General features: G+C 35.7%; 2 protein-coding genes across 3 annotated transcripts; both read left to right on the top strand.

Annotated features, from left to right (window-relative positions):
* Nucleotides 1-2,387: 2,387 nt before the first annotated feature.
* On the top strand, nucleotides 2,388-11,100 carry LOC135593599 (phosphatidylinositol/phosphatidylcholine transfer protein SFH6-like). 2 transcript variants are annotated; one of them, XM_065083767.1, is made up of 15 exons: nucleotides 2,388-2,610; nucleotides 2,721-2,756; nucleotides 3,977-4,277; nucleotides 5,239-5,338; nucleotides 6,194-6,460; nucleotides 6,574-6,651; nucleotides 6,898-6,999; nucleotides 7,090-7,139; nucleotides 7,241-7,340; nucleotides 7,476-7,574; nucleotides 7,649-7,765; nucleotides 8,102-8,249; nucleotides 9,121-9,524; nucleotides 9,737-9,811; nucleotides 10,902-11,100. In XM_065083767.1, the coding sequence occupies exons 2-15, from the start codon at nucleotides 2,723-2,725 to the stop codon at nucleotides 10,920-10,922; spliced, it is 1,896 nt and encodes a 631-aa protein (XP_064939839.1). In that variant the 5' UTR covers nucleotides 2,388-2,610; nucleotides 2,721-2,722; the 3' UTR covers nucleotides 10,923-11,100. The 2 variants fall into 2 exon arrangements, with proteins under 2 accessions (XP_064939839.1, XP_064939838.1); XM_065083766.1 differs by having other exon boundaries at nucleotides 2,406-2,614.
* Nucleotides 11,101-13,086: 1,986 nt separating this feature from the next.
* LOC135593600 (DNA damage-repair/toleration protein DRT102-like) lies at nucleotides 13,087-14,377 on the top strand. Its single transcript, XM_065083768.1, has one exon. The coding sequence runs from the start codon at nucleotides 13,157-13,159 to the stop codon at nucleotides 14,132-14,134; it is 978 nt and encodes a 325-aa protein (XP_064939840.1). The 5' UTR covers nucleotides 13,087-13,156; the 3' UTR covers nucleotides 14,135-14,377.
* The last annotated feature ends 282 nt before the right edge of the window (nucleotides 14,378-14,659 follow it).

The following is a 14,659-nucleotide window of genomic DNA, read 5'->3' as shown; positions in this document are numbered from 1 at the left end:
TCGAATCCGAATCTAATTCCTTATTACAGGCTATAGAAACTCGATCTTAAGGTCTACCTCCTCTTTTCTAGAAAATAAAAATACAAAAAAATTGGTACCTCCTCCATTTGTCATTCAAATATATGACATATTTTTATCTAATTCCCGTCCATTACGGCATGTTGTCGCGACAATGATTTGATCAAAGTCTTAGGAGTCACATCGAGCAACAACCGATGCCGTGTGGGTTGGCTTAATTGATGCCCATTGCCCACATAACAACTACATGAATAAAGGGAGACATGAGAGACATGAGTGCAACTATGAAGATAGGTTAAAGATCAGTTGATATATGATATAAGAATTGAGCCACGCATACAGTTTTCCTAAAATTACTTTTATTATGACTCGAAAATTTTATTTATATGAGATTAAAAAAATGAATGAAAAAATAATCTTAAATTTTTTTATTACTAAAAGAGTTAGATAATCATATGATACTTTAAGTTTTTGAGTTGTATCAGTGTTTATTTATCGTTCTATAATGACTTAGAATCTTAAAAAAAATCTAAAATGACGTCAGAGTTAGATCGATAAAATATGATCTGAGTTAAGACTGATTAAAAAATAATTATGTTTGATAAACTAAATAATTAAGATCGAGTGAACCGTCGTCTAGAATGAAAAAAAAAGATTGATCGGAAAGAAATCAATATATATATATATAAGAAAAAAATAATTAGATTTAAACTTGAGATGTATTGATATCTGATCTTAAAAATAATAATAAAAATAATAATAATAATAATAATAAACTTTACAATAATCCATCAAGAAAATGGCAATCATAAGCATTAGACTTATTTTCTCACAACACATACTTCAAAATGAACAATCATAAGTAGAAAAGATATCCAATTAGACTTCCTTTTGGAAATGTAGGGTAGATATGCTTACAAAAACTGGACCACTGGGGAACAAACTGTTCTTGTCATGCTTTGTATGTCCAATGGAATGCCTTTTATGTGGTTCAATGAATCATATTCTCATCTTGTTAAACTGTCCATCTTTTCTTTGATCCTTTCTACACTCATAGGATGTCAGGTTGGGGACAGTTGTGCATATCAGTCTTCACTTATTGTGAAGGTGACGGCTTAACAAGAAAGAAAGGAGAAAGAACAAAAAAACTAAGAATTGATTCATATAAACATTAAAGTATCAAATTTATATCTTTAAAGTTTGAAATCTCCCATTTACAGTCAAAAATATTATTTTCTAAACATCACGGTTTAATCCAACATCCAAAGCAAAAGATAATTGAGTTGGTGTATGGGGTTAGATTAGTTTATTAATATTAACTTGGACTTTAGTATTTTAGATTAATAATTTATTATTGAGTTAATAACTAATCTAAATATTAAGTATTGTGATAGGTTTAAGATGAAAATGACTTATCAATTTTGTTTGATCCAAACAATTAATAACAATATAATATATTTATAAGTCAATGTTAATTTTATGTATTTATGATGTTGGACTAATCCTATGAATAGTCTTTCGGTTTAAATACTAAGTCGATTCTAATATCAAATATTACGATCCAGATCTAATAGGTTATTAGTCTATCAATTTCATTTCATTCGAATCAATAATTAAAATATTTAAGTTAAGATTAATAATAATATATTTATCAAATTTTTATAAGTTAATTTTGATGTAAAACTAATCATGATGTTATATATCACGGCTAGTGATTATGTTAATACAACTAAAAAAACTAAATAAGTAAACTAATTGAGTTAAAGGAACAATTAATTTCTGATGATTCCAATGAAGAAAAGAAAGAAATATTTTTTATAAATAAAAAATTTTAATTACTAAGAAGAGATCATACAATATGACCTGTGCATCATATAAAATGGATGTGAGACTCAAAAGGAATATATATATATATATATATATATATATATATATATATATTCTCGAACGATAATTATTTTCTTGATATAATATCTTATTTCCTTGCGTGGTGGGAATGGAAAACAAAGATCGAATCATATATTCCCACTTTGTGCCACGTCGCATTCTTTTACGGTCAAAACGAGGTCGCATGGTTTTGGAAACAGCATGATGAGAGAGAGAAAATTGCTTTTAAAAACAGATACGGCCCATTTTGGTAATGCATGTGCGGTCCGGATTCCGTGTTTCCTTCATGGCACCAAACAGATAATAGTTCGTTTTTATTGGACGAACTCTTGGCCCACAGAGTGGGCCCAGTTATCGAGTGGCTTTTCTCCAATGAAAAGCTTCTATTTTGTAAAATGTGTTCGTAATGAAGTAGGTTAGATTTTAGATGAAACTAATTTGCTTACGTCTCTCCGTATTAGAATACGTTCAACTGTCTCCAATCGCTTCTCGTTCACTTTCTTTCCCTTGGCAGGCCGAAGGAGAAGAACGCAGAGCGGAGGGTAAGAAAAGGTCAAGTCTTGCGGCCTCTCCGAGCCGTAGAACACCTCCGGTCGGAGCCCCGGTCCACCCGCCGGCAGCCGCCTTGACGCGATTCACCGCCGATTAGGCCCGGCTTCTCTCGCGGTCTTCTTCTTCTCTGTGGGGAATTAGTAGAGCTGTGTGGTCGGTATGCTTGTCGTTAGGATTTCTTGTTTCGATTCCTTGTAGGGGTTTTTGACCTTTATGAGTGGATTTATGATACAAAGTTTGGTTTCTTCTTTTACCTTTGGCAGATATGTCAGGACCACTCGATCGATTTGCGAGGCCCTGTAAGTTTTTCTTTGGTATTCGTTTCTTAATTTTTGTTTCCAGAAAAATCGTTTAGTATCTGAAGAAAAAACAAATACTCTATATGGTTTTGGGTAGGTGGTAAATTTGCTTTCTTTTTATCATTTTTGGGCTGGAAATTTCTTGATCTATTTTTTCTTGAGAAAGTGTATGGTTGTTTTGTCTTAACTTTTTCTCGGAAGTTGGTAGAACATTCAAAGAGATGGCTTTTTTATGGCCTTGGATGGATGATATTATGACTCAAAATAAAAGGAGACGGCAAAAAGATAGAAGAGAAATTGGAATTTGGTATTTCCTCGAAAAAGTAAAATAAAAAATAAAAAGACAATTTGAAATATGGTTCGTGCAATTGCTATTTTGCAAGCAATAAAAAAATAAGTGCCAAATTAGAGGAAGAATTTGTTCTTCCTGCCTTGGATGATCTAGATATCAGTCATTCTTTCTACTAGGATTGGTCTCTTTCTGATATTGAAAACCTTTAGTTCAGACTCTAATTGCTCCACCGTGCAGCCCTTTTTATCGTCGACAACCATAAATCTCTGTACCTTAGATTCATGCTTTATAACATATAGTGATAAACTGATAACCATAAAGAATTGCCACCTGAAAACAGCATCACCATCCTTCATATGATGCTTTTGATCATTACTAGAGATGCAAACTCTTTTCAAGTATCTTTGTTGAGTTTGATGATAAGAATCCACTTCTCCTTCTATGGTGGCAATTACAACTGCAGAGGCATGGCTACATCTGCCAAGGCTATACTTGAATACTATGAATATCAGTTAGTCATTGATCAATCATATGCCAATATTTGTGTTCATTTATGAAGGTACAAATTTCTCTTCTTGTTGATTGTGCATGTATTAGTAATTTGGAAATGGTTCATTCCACAGAGTTAACAAGATAAATGAATTATGTTCATGTGGTTCAGTACAAATGAGTTTGGCATTGTTGACATGTGTCCTTTGGGTCAATAAAAATTAATACATTGGGTTTTTCCACAGTACTAAAGACCTTAGTTAGCTATGTATTGTTCACGTGTCTGTCTATGTTTTTCAAGAAAAATGATATAATTTTCTACACTTGAATCATTAGTTTTGATATCTTCATAAATTGGTCTGCTGGACACACTTCTGATGATATATGATGCTTTCTAGAAGTTAGATTGTGGTGGTTGATTTTTGTTATTGAGTTGCAGGCTTCGAGGGGTTCTCCAGTCATGATGAGAAAAAAGAGCGGAAATCAGATGTTGAGAACTCAGAAGACGAAAGGAGGACAAGAATTGGTTCTTTGAAGAAAAAAGCCATAAGTGCATCAACTAGATTCAGACATTCTTTAAGGAGAAAGAGCAGAAAGAAGCTTGACACTCGCGTTAGCTCTGTTTCAATTGAGGATATAAGAGACATTGAAGAGCTGCGTGCTGTTGATTCATTTCGCCAGTCCCTAATTCAGGATGAATTGTTACCATCAAAACATGATGATTATCATATGATGTTGAGGTAACCTATCATATACTTTTAATGTAGTTTTGCTTTAAAATTTATGCACATGACCTTCAATAAATGCTGAAGATACTGTTTTCCCACCTTACTAGTTTATGTGTTGTTTGTCACTTGAAGTAAAATATATTGGCATTCTTTTCTATTTTGAGCAACTGTAAGCCGAATTCTTTCTAATCAAGACACTATCTTATAAAATGACACCTGATGCAAATCTATATAATATGTGGAAGATGATCCTTCTATAGAAATAAGAGATTATCTCCTTTAGTTTTCCAATATTTGAGTAAATTAATGTGACATTAGGACAACCAGAGTTCGAGATTCTTATGGTTCTTGGATTCTTCTCCACAATAACCATAAATAATTAGAGTGTGCATTCTTGTAGTACTTTTCTTGGACACAGATTAGAATGTACATGCACTAAGTTATAGAAAAGACATCTCAATATCTTGATCCACTATATGAGGTTAGATCAAGAGTTCAAAATGCTATTGCATATAACACCATTGCTTGGAAGTAGTACTCAAACCATTGGCGTAACCACTAGATTGTTATGATAATAAAAGGACTACTTGAATTACTTAGTGATTGTTCTGTAATAACCTCTGCGTAGTTTGTTGTAAATCATCTTTCATCTTCATTTGATGGTTGTGTGCTCATGTGAGAAAAGCTCAACCAATTGAACGTCTTGGTGGTTGTATATCTGATAAATGCTTTATTGGATTGTTGCAAGTGATCCTTCTTCTCAGTGTAATTGTCTTGGCTTTATGACCTTGTGCTCATCCAAGAAAGGGTCACTTATTTTACATTCATATACACAATTTTATAGATCTGTTCATGCTAAATCAAAGATATTGTTTTTCTTGTCAAAATATTAGCTCTCATGCTAATATTTTTATTATTATTTCATTAAAAACTATTTATTATTAATCTATCTTATGGCATTTTTTACCTTTAGATTTCTGAAAGCACGAAAATTTGATACTGAGAAAACGAAGCACATGTGGTCAGAAATGCTTAAATGGAGGCAAGATTTTGGTGCTGACACTATTATTGAGGTATTGTACAAATTGATTTCTCCTCATTAATTGTTGTTGATATTTTAGGACTTGCAGAAAAAAATATTTTTTTATGCAATTGAAAAGAACTGAATAGAGGATGATGTAGTGTGGTTGTTTCTTTATGACCTTAGTAATTAGGGCTATGGCTACAGTCATAGATGCTCGTTTACTTAAACAGGAGTACAACCACGTCCATTGACCTTTCCCAATAATTGCATTGACAACAGTCTCATCTTTCACAATGCTTTCAACATATTTGTACACAACAAAACCATTTGCTTTGTGCATTAGCATAGATGATGAAGTACATCTTATCACTCAGAGGGAAAAAGATGGAGAACAATTTAGAGTGTGTTAAAAATATATGAAATAATTAAAATGCTGAAAAAGAGGCTCACCAACATGAGCTTTTGCCCCCTTGCAATTTTAACAAGAAATTATCAGGAGTGATTCACTTAAAACCAATTCTCGATTTGTGCAAAGTATTTTTTATTAGTCCACCTCAAGTTGGTAGTCATGTAAGACTCGATGACTCTGGTTAGCTTGTATCTTGCAGAAATCCATATAAGGTTTCTTTTTGAGTTATACTGAGTCCATTTGTAGAACAAGTTGATTGAAACTACTTAGGCCCTTCATCTTTGACATTCTAGGTAACAGTAATCATACATGGGTGTATAATATACTTAACATGGTGGATAGTCCTAATGTACACCATGACCAATCTATTCAGTTTCCATTTTTGGAATGTCTTGTCCTGGTCATACCTCAGTGTTCCTCTATTCGAAATATTTAGTTAGTTTTGATATCCGACTTTATTGAAGATGATAATTTTTTTAATTTTCTCTTCATCAGGATTTTGATTATACAGAGATAGAAGAGGTTCTAAAGTACTATCCACAAGGTTATCATGGTGTGGATAAAGAGGGTAGACCAGTCTACATTGAAATGCTTGGAAAAGTTGATGCTAACAAGCTAATGCAAGTGACAACTATGGATCGTTACATAAAATATCATGTGAAAGAGTTTGAGAGGTGCTTCTTACTTAGGTTTCCAGCTTGCTCGATTGCTGCAAAAAGGCACATTGATTCCAGCACAACAATTCTAGATGTCCAAGGCGTGGTATGTTATTAACATTCTTTTACTTCACTGTGGATGACTTAGTTGCAAATGTTATACAACTTCAATTGCAATGCTGTAACTAACAAGTTACTGATGAATCTCTTTTCCTTTAGGGTCTGAAAAACTTTACGAAGGCTGCAAGAGAACTGATCATCCGATTACAAAAAATTGACAATGATAATTATCCAGAGGTATATAATTTATTTGCATATTATTTTGTTTAGCTTCTTTTTGTTTCCTTTTTCTACTATCCAATTTTAGCTTGGAATCTTTCTCTGTTTTTTCCATATGAATTTCAATTGTCTTTTGAAAGTCATCTAGATGGAGCATAATGGTTAGAAAATATCCACATAGGTGGACCTTAAATAGATGGGACATGACTTCTTGTTTAAAGCCACCTGAATAACTATTTTTAACAATTTTATTCTTTTCTGCAGACGCTATGCCGGATGTTTATAATTAATGCTGGTTCAGGTTTTAAGCTTTTATGGAATACTGTGAAGTCATTTCTTGATCCAAAAACTACTTCTAAGATTCATGTAAGCTAGTTCCATCTTGTGTCACAACTAATAGTTCCTTTTTCTGTGAATTATGTAAATGACAATGTACTATTTGCAACTATTCTTCAGGTTCTTGGCACAAAATACCAAAATAAGCTGCTTGAAGTAATTGATTCCAGGTCTTTCCCTTTTTTATGTTTATATGTGTGTTGTTTTATGGAACCAATTTTTCTTTCTTCTCTTTGTCTCATCGTCTGAGCTGTGGATCTGGATTCTGTAGTGAGTTGCCGGAGTTCTTTGGTGGTTGTTGTACATGCACTGAGTATGGTGGATGCCTTAGGTCTGATCGAGGTCCATGGAAAGACCCTAATATATTAAAGGTCTTTTCTCTATCACTCTCTATACAGACAAATGAGCACACACACACACATACTTGCACACACAAACTTATACACTCACACAAACATTTTACTATCTTTAGATAGATAATATTTGATGGTTTGGATGGTAAGCAGATGATTCTTAATGGTGAAGCACAATGTGCTAGGCAAATTGTTACTGTTTCAAACAGCGAAGGAAAGATTATTGCTTATGCTAAGCCGCGATACCCAGCAGTAAGAACTGCAATAGTTGCTTCTCTTTACCAGGTTTTATACTGTTTGTAAATGCCATTTGGTTTGTGTACCAGATAAAAGGAAGTGATACATCTACTGCAGAGTCTGGCTCAGAACCTGAAGACATTGGTTATTCAAGAAGACCTATCAATTATATCCATAAACCTCAGTTGACCCCTGTTCATGAAGAGGTGAACAATTGCTTCGTTTGAGTTAAATAGGTTATCAGTAAAATTTTATTGGGTAAAATCTGAGAGCAATAATTTGCAAGGAATTTATTTTGAAAGACGTGAGATAATAATCTATTTTTCAAAGAATAATTAATCTGTTATTATTCCTTTTTTAATTGAAGATCCCCTAATCCCAAGAGCTGCTGCTTTATATCCTTTTGGAATTCATTGAAATGACAAAAGCAATAGTAATATGTGTATGGTTATTTTTTTGCAATTAAGTAAATAATCATCATTGAAGCATCTCAACCTTGTACTGTTGTGAAATTTGGTAATGCTACTAGATTTATTAAACAGGTCAAAAATATGCAAGCCAAAATGTTAGGAAAGGCTAGGGTCTCTGGTGGCTCTTCTGAGTATGAAGATTGTGTGCCCATGGTTGACAAGGCGGTAGATGCAGCGTGGAAGAATCAAAATTCTAGTTCGGTACACCCTTCCTCCGAAGGTTTGTGAACTTGCAGTTGATTATGTTGAAGCTGTTATAATGGTCATCCTTTATTTGCTTATATTCAACCTTCTGAACTAAAAATTACACATATATACATCTGCAACGAGACTAGTCTGCTAAGATATCAGCTGATCTCGTTGACCTATTTCTCAGTTGGGATAGTTTTCCTGCTTTGATTATGTATCTGTAGCTTCCCGAAGCTGCTAATGAAAAATAATTGAACACAAATGCTGTTAACCTTTTCTTTACTTGCATTGCCCTTCTTATTCTTCATCTATTAATAGTAAGTTTGGGTCAACCATGATGATAAATGAATGATATGGTGGTAAGATGGATTGAGAACTACTGCACATGACAGAAAGTTGGAAACAAGCTACAACAGTCTGTTTGGTGCAGTCAACCTTGCCTTTTACATTCTTCCTATGTTTATATTTGTGAATCCTCTCCGTGAAAACTTGAATTGGTGCTAAAGTTGCATTTTCTATGAAAATTTGGAATCAAGATCTCTACTTCCATATTCCAGAAAATTCTACTTTAACAATAAAATAAAGCTGCTTTATTGAGGCTAATAGTGTTGGTGCTGTGAGCCTGTGGCTTATGGATTAACAAGGTTTTTGCACTGGAGCACAATTATAACCTACTTTACAATAACAAATACAGTAATGCCAAACCTAGATCCACTCCACGGATAGTCCAACTATTTTATAGATTCACATTTTTATTTCAGTATGACCTACCCCATTTTGAAGCCAGAGCATAAAGTCTAATTTAATCCATGTCTTAATGCAATTGATTTTTTCCATAGCTGATTTACTATCTTTTGTATTGATGATAGTCTTGGCTAGTCACACCAATTTGCTTGATGCAGGTAGATTTCGGTTGTTTGACATGAGTCTGCCATCAAATGGAATTCATGTTCAAGTTATTACATGGCTTACTGCCTTCATTATGACCCTTTATGCAATGTTCTGTTCAGTCACAAGTCGTGTGACTAAAAAACTCCCGGAGAAAACACACGAGTTTGATCTCTACTCTCCTGAATATGACCTAGATCATATGCCTAAAGAGGAATTTCGGCCACCTTCACCTTCCCCTTTTTACAAAGAAGTAGATCTGCTTTCCTCTGTCTTAAAAAGGTTGGGAGAGCTAGAGGAAAAAGTTGATGAACTTCAAGCAAAACCATCAAAAATGCCTTACGAGAAAGAAGAATTGCTTGATGCTGCTGTTCGCCGAGTGGATGCATTAGAGGCTGAGCTTATTGCTACAAAAAAGGTTAGCTTTGACTTTATATTTTGGATAACAACAAATTTATTTGCAGTCTACTGTAACCAATGTAGATGAATTGGGATCTCAAATCAGTAGTATTGACATGATTGATGAAGTAAATGCTGATAATCTATTTTGCTTCTCATATATGGAGTTCCAAACTTCCACTTCTTAATAAAATGATGAGTATTTATCATCAACGCTTTGTTTCTGAACAGGCTCTATATGAAGCTTTGATAGGACAAGAGGAACTGCTTGCATATATTGACCAGCAAAGGCACGCTAAATTTCGGGTGAGTTACTGGTAAATATGTTTTCCTCCAATATAATTCTTAATTTTTGACATGTATTTTGTGTGTTTAATTCAAAGGGAAGGCACCACCTACATTATGGTTTCATGATTCATCATTCTTAAAGCAACTGATGTTTTTCCAATTGCATACATTTTTAGTTAAGTCTCAGCTTTTAGTGACACTTTTGTTTTTCTATTTGGGACATTATCAAAGAGAACTTAGATGAACATATATTACACAAGTCCCAGCTCACACATGCCAGTCATATGGTCTCTGTTTCTTTCTCTATATTATGCACTCCTATAGGTTACCTCTATGGATTTTGGAAGTGATTTAAGGAATGGTGAGCAGCCACCTTCTGATAGTCTGTCCCATTGTTAGTCATTTTTGCCAACAACCTCATTAATTGTGTACAATGCCCCTACTGAGATTTCGCATTGGTGGGTCCCTTTGCACAGACCACTTCTTCTCTTTGTTTAAAACTAATATCTGGTCGAACAATGTGACTGCAGCAGTGAGTTAGCAATTGTTTTTTTTCTTAATCATCACTGACATCATAAGATCTAAAGATAAAACAAAGCATGGGGCTTCTGTTTTCACCACTCATCAGCTTTAATCATTCTAATGACTCCCTAGGATCAGCAGGATTAGGTGCTATACTGACAAGGAACTATTATATATGAAAAAGAAGTATTAAAGGTCAAAAAGCATCATATGTATAGGGTTCAGAAGATAGTTGATAGCATCCATTTGTGATTATCATCTGAATGGAGACAATAGTTTATGGTGAAGGGGTGGTGTTCTTTCCCCTTTCATTCCTGTGGTCAATTTATACTACTGTAATATTGTCATTTTTATTCATGATTTCAAGAAGTGCCATATCAAACAACATTTGCTGTGTACATCCAACCAGCATTCTAAAATCATAGTTAGTGCAAGTCTGAGAAATCCAATGCTGATCTTTTGAGATTACTTGATGTCCATAATTATCATTTGTTTCAACTGGTGAGCTGCACATATGATATCATCCTGTAATTGTAGAAATATTCATGTGATTTCCTATTCACAACTTTTCTTCTCTGGTTTGCAGAAGAAAAAATTCTGCTTTTGAGGCTTGCCATCAGCACCATATTACGCGACCGGTATATTCTGGAGTTTAATCTCCATATGTACAATATATACATGCATATATATAGACTGTATTTAGTTTGAGATTGTAAGGAATTTCCAAAAGACATAAGCTTTTTGCTCTTCTGAAGCCAAGAGAATTTGGAGCTGCATATGATCAATTTAGGCTTGTGCTCTCGTCTGAATCTTGATCTTCTAGGCTGGAATAAAAACCCTAAGGTTACATCATATTTTAAGTGGAATTTTCAAGCATATGTGCCTGATGCCTCTCAATGTTAAGCAATCTCTCTCTACTATTACAGGCTCAGCAATATCATTACAGATCACTATCACTCCTACCCCACTTTTGTCCCCAATGTTTCTTCTTTATTAGATTTTATAAAGTTCTATATCAAATTAGCTAAAGCGAATAAATAATTTGCTTGACCAACAACTAATAGATCTCATAGAACTCACATCCATGATCTGTTCTCCAAGATGCCAACGTTGACATTTAATTTTCCCACATTCTCTTTGTAGGGTAAATTCTCTAAGAAAATTTCATGTTTTTATTTTTTTAATATTTTTGTGAAGCATATATATTTTTGTTTATTTTTGCTAAGCATCTCTTTTATCATAAAAGATGAGATTATTCTTGGACTTCGTCACATTGATTATCGCCTTTGTCTCATCATCACCGTTAGTTGTCACCTTTGTCACATTGTGATCACTTGTTGTCTCTATCTCACCACCCTTGTCCTTGTTCTTATCCTTCGACGGGGTCTCGCGTTAGGTTAGAGGGTGATAACGTTTATGGTAGAGCCTTACAATCTCTCATTTGAACTCTATGTTCTCATTGCCTACTCTTAGCTTCGATGACATTTACTATCTTCTCTCCAACCATTACATCGTTCGCCCCGTCGACTCTACCGTAGCCTAAGATTTTTGTCTCTCTCGATTAGATTCAAGAGACCAACAACATTCAGGATCCATCTACTCTCGATGTGAGATGATAAAGCGGAGACTAAGAATAAATTTATCTTTTAATAAATAAAAAACACTCTATATAAATAAATAGTAAATAAAATATTATGCAGAAAAAGATAAAAAAAACTTAAGACTTATTTTGGAGGATTTGTCCATGTTTACAGATACACCAATTGATTTACTGACAAATATATTTGTTTCTAAGGTGAGGGATCAAAACAACGACCGTAATACCTAACATAAAGAATTGATGATTTCTCCCTATTTTATTGGATGGATTCCTCTCTCGATGATATCCAGTAATCATAAAGAAGCGGTACAGCTGGTTTATGCTAATTGACGTATCATTTCGTGGAAGGCTCGTCGGATCTCCAGGTGACGACAACTTCCACCGGTTGGCTAGAAAGAAGTTTCCAGAGAACCTCACATCCACCGTCCATTTCTGCACAGATCGGCATCAATAATTGCTCCGCATCTTTTCTTCCCACTCATATTATTTTATATCGAAATCTTTGGCATCCCATAAGTAATATCTTATTGTTAAACCTAATGATATTAATTATCTTTATATCTTTATTTTCACAAATTTCTTTAAAAAAATTATATAAAATATTTTTTTTTATTTTTATTAATAAAAATATATTAATTGTCAATCATTATCTGATATTTAAACATCACGTGAAAATATCCAAGTCACGTTTTTTCTATTTGCTCCCGTAGACAATAGTTCCAGACAGATCATTCGAGGTTATCTCTTTACTATCATTTATATGGACAAAACTTCAAAAAGAGACATTGGGATAATTATAATCTATTCCCTCTAAAATCAAGTATAAAAGCTAATAAAGAATTCTTTTTTTAAAAAAAATCATATCTAAAAAAGTCATCGAATTAATTTGAATATTAAAATTATTTTTTCAGTATCAATCTTAGTACAAAGTATCACCTTCGAGAAGTCATCTCGGAGCCACCTCGATTGGACACTCTTATGCCAAATTATATATGAGTTTCAATTGGACCCATATAGAAAAAACGAATTATTGAGGATTAAATTGCAACCATATACAATAATGAGTGTTTATGTTGATGAGAATTCATATGGGCTTTTTTATAATTTCTTGAGAGGCTTTTATATAAATCGAAATATTATAGGACTTATTTGCAAATGTTTCCTTGGGTATCGGTTCTTCTGCTCACTCAACCCTCTCCCAAACGAGAAGACGAGAGGACGAGAGAGAGAGAGAGAGAGAGATGGCTTCGGACGGTAACGTCATCGCGGCACCCACGGAGGAGAACGGCACTGCGGCGCCGCCGTCCGGCACCCCCGCCCTTAAGATCTACGCCGGCGCCGATTTCTTCGGTTGCAATCTCAAGGACGCCCTTGTCGCTTACCTCCGCTCCCTCCCTGGCGTCGAAGTCGTTGACCTAGGCAGTGATAAGTACTACTCCATCGCCGAGCAGGTCGGCCGCCTCGTCAGCTCCTCCGCCTCTGGTGGATCCTCGCCGGAGACCCGCGGGCTCCTCTCCTGCGGCACCGGCGTCGGCGTCTCCATGTTCGCCAACAAGTTCCCCCGTGTGTACGCCGCCACTTGCTCCTCCGCCGGCGACGCCGTCAACGCCCGCTCCATCAGCTCTTGCAACGTGCTCGCCGTGTCCGGCATGAACACCGCCCCCGATGACGCCGTCAAGATCGTCGACGCCTGGCTTCATACTCCCTTCAAAGCCCCCTGCCCCGCATCTGGCGGCGTCGACTGGCCGGACGATATCCAGGCTTTCCTCGACAACGCCACCGCCGAGATGGCCGCCATCCCCAACCCCTCCTCTGCCGCCTCCACTTGCGCCATCTGCTGCTTGAGGAAAGGCATCAAATTTGAGCCCGTCGGGATCATGCCTGGCGGCGAGATGAAGATCGTGCGCGAGAGCCCGACATCGGCCATCGTCAAGTTCAAGGCCGGGAGCGTCGAGCCGGCGCACCACCACACCTTCGGACACGACCTCGTGGTGATGAAGGGGAAGAAGAAAGTGTGGAACTTGACGAAGAAGGAGAGCTATGACCTCGAGGATGGTGACTTCCTGTTCACACCGGCCTGGGATGTGCACCGGGTCAAATACTTTACCGATACTGAGTTTTTCATCAGATGGGATGGGGATTGGGACATCTTCCTCGATGAGGACCTGGAAGCAGCCAAGGAAGCCATTGATAAGGAGCTCGCCAGCGGAAAAAATTGAAGCACTTCCTGTTGGGTATTCGTAGACTTTGTACTCCTCTGTTTGCGGCTATAAGGATAATGGGCTTCCTTGTGTTTGTGGTATATGTTGCTTTGGTAAAAGGTGATGATAGATAGTCGGACTAGTGTCATCATGCTGCTTGTTTGAATATATGAATCTGAAAATGTTGCTGCTTGGAAGTGATAGTAGTACTGTAAAAAAGAATTAGTAAGAACTTTGATGCACCAAGAATAGTTATGTTTATGCTGCTATTCTTAGATTGCTTGTGCTAGTAAATTCAGTGGCCATAGCAATGGTGGAATCTTATCTCTGTACCTAGCTTCTGTTCTCGATATTATCAGTGGTCATGGTATTATGAAATTTTAGGATTGCATTCTGTCAAATCATTTTTTTGAGAGGTGGCCATCGATGCAGTAATGTGGTACATGACTATCCTTTGTTCCCCCTTTTAAACTAAAGTTTCTGAAGAGCTTGTTGCTGAATGAATGGTATACATATGCATTGTTTATTTATTTAGTCATCATG

The sequence above is a fragment of the Musa acuminata genome, chromosome BXJ1-9 (assembly GCF_036884655.1).
Source record: "Musa acuminata AAA Group cultivar baxijiao chromosome BXJ1-9, Cavendish_Baxijiao_AAA, whole genome shotgun sequence".
NCBI lineage: Eukaryota > Viridiplantae > Streptophyta > Magnoliopsida > Zingiberales > Musaceae > Musa > Musa acuminata.
The sequence above is the reverse complement of the archived record's forward strand: the minus strand, read 5'-3'. Positions and strand labels throughout refer to the sequence as shown.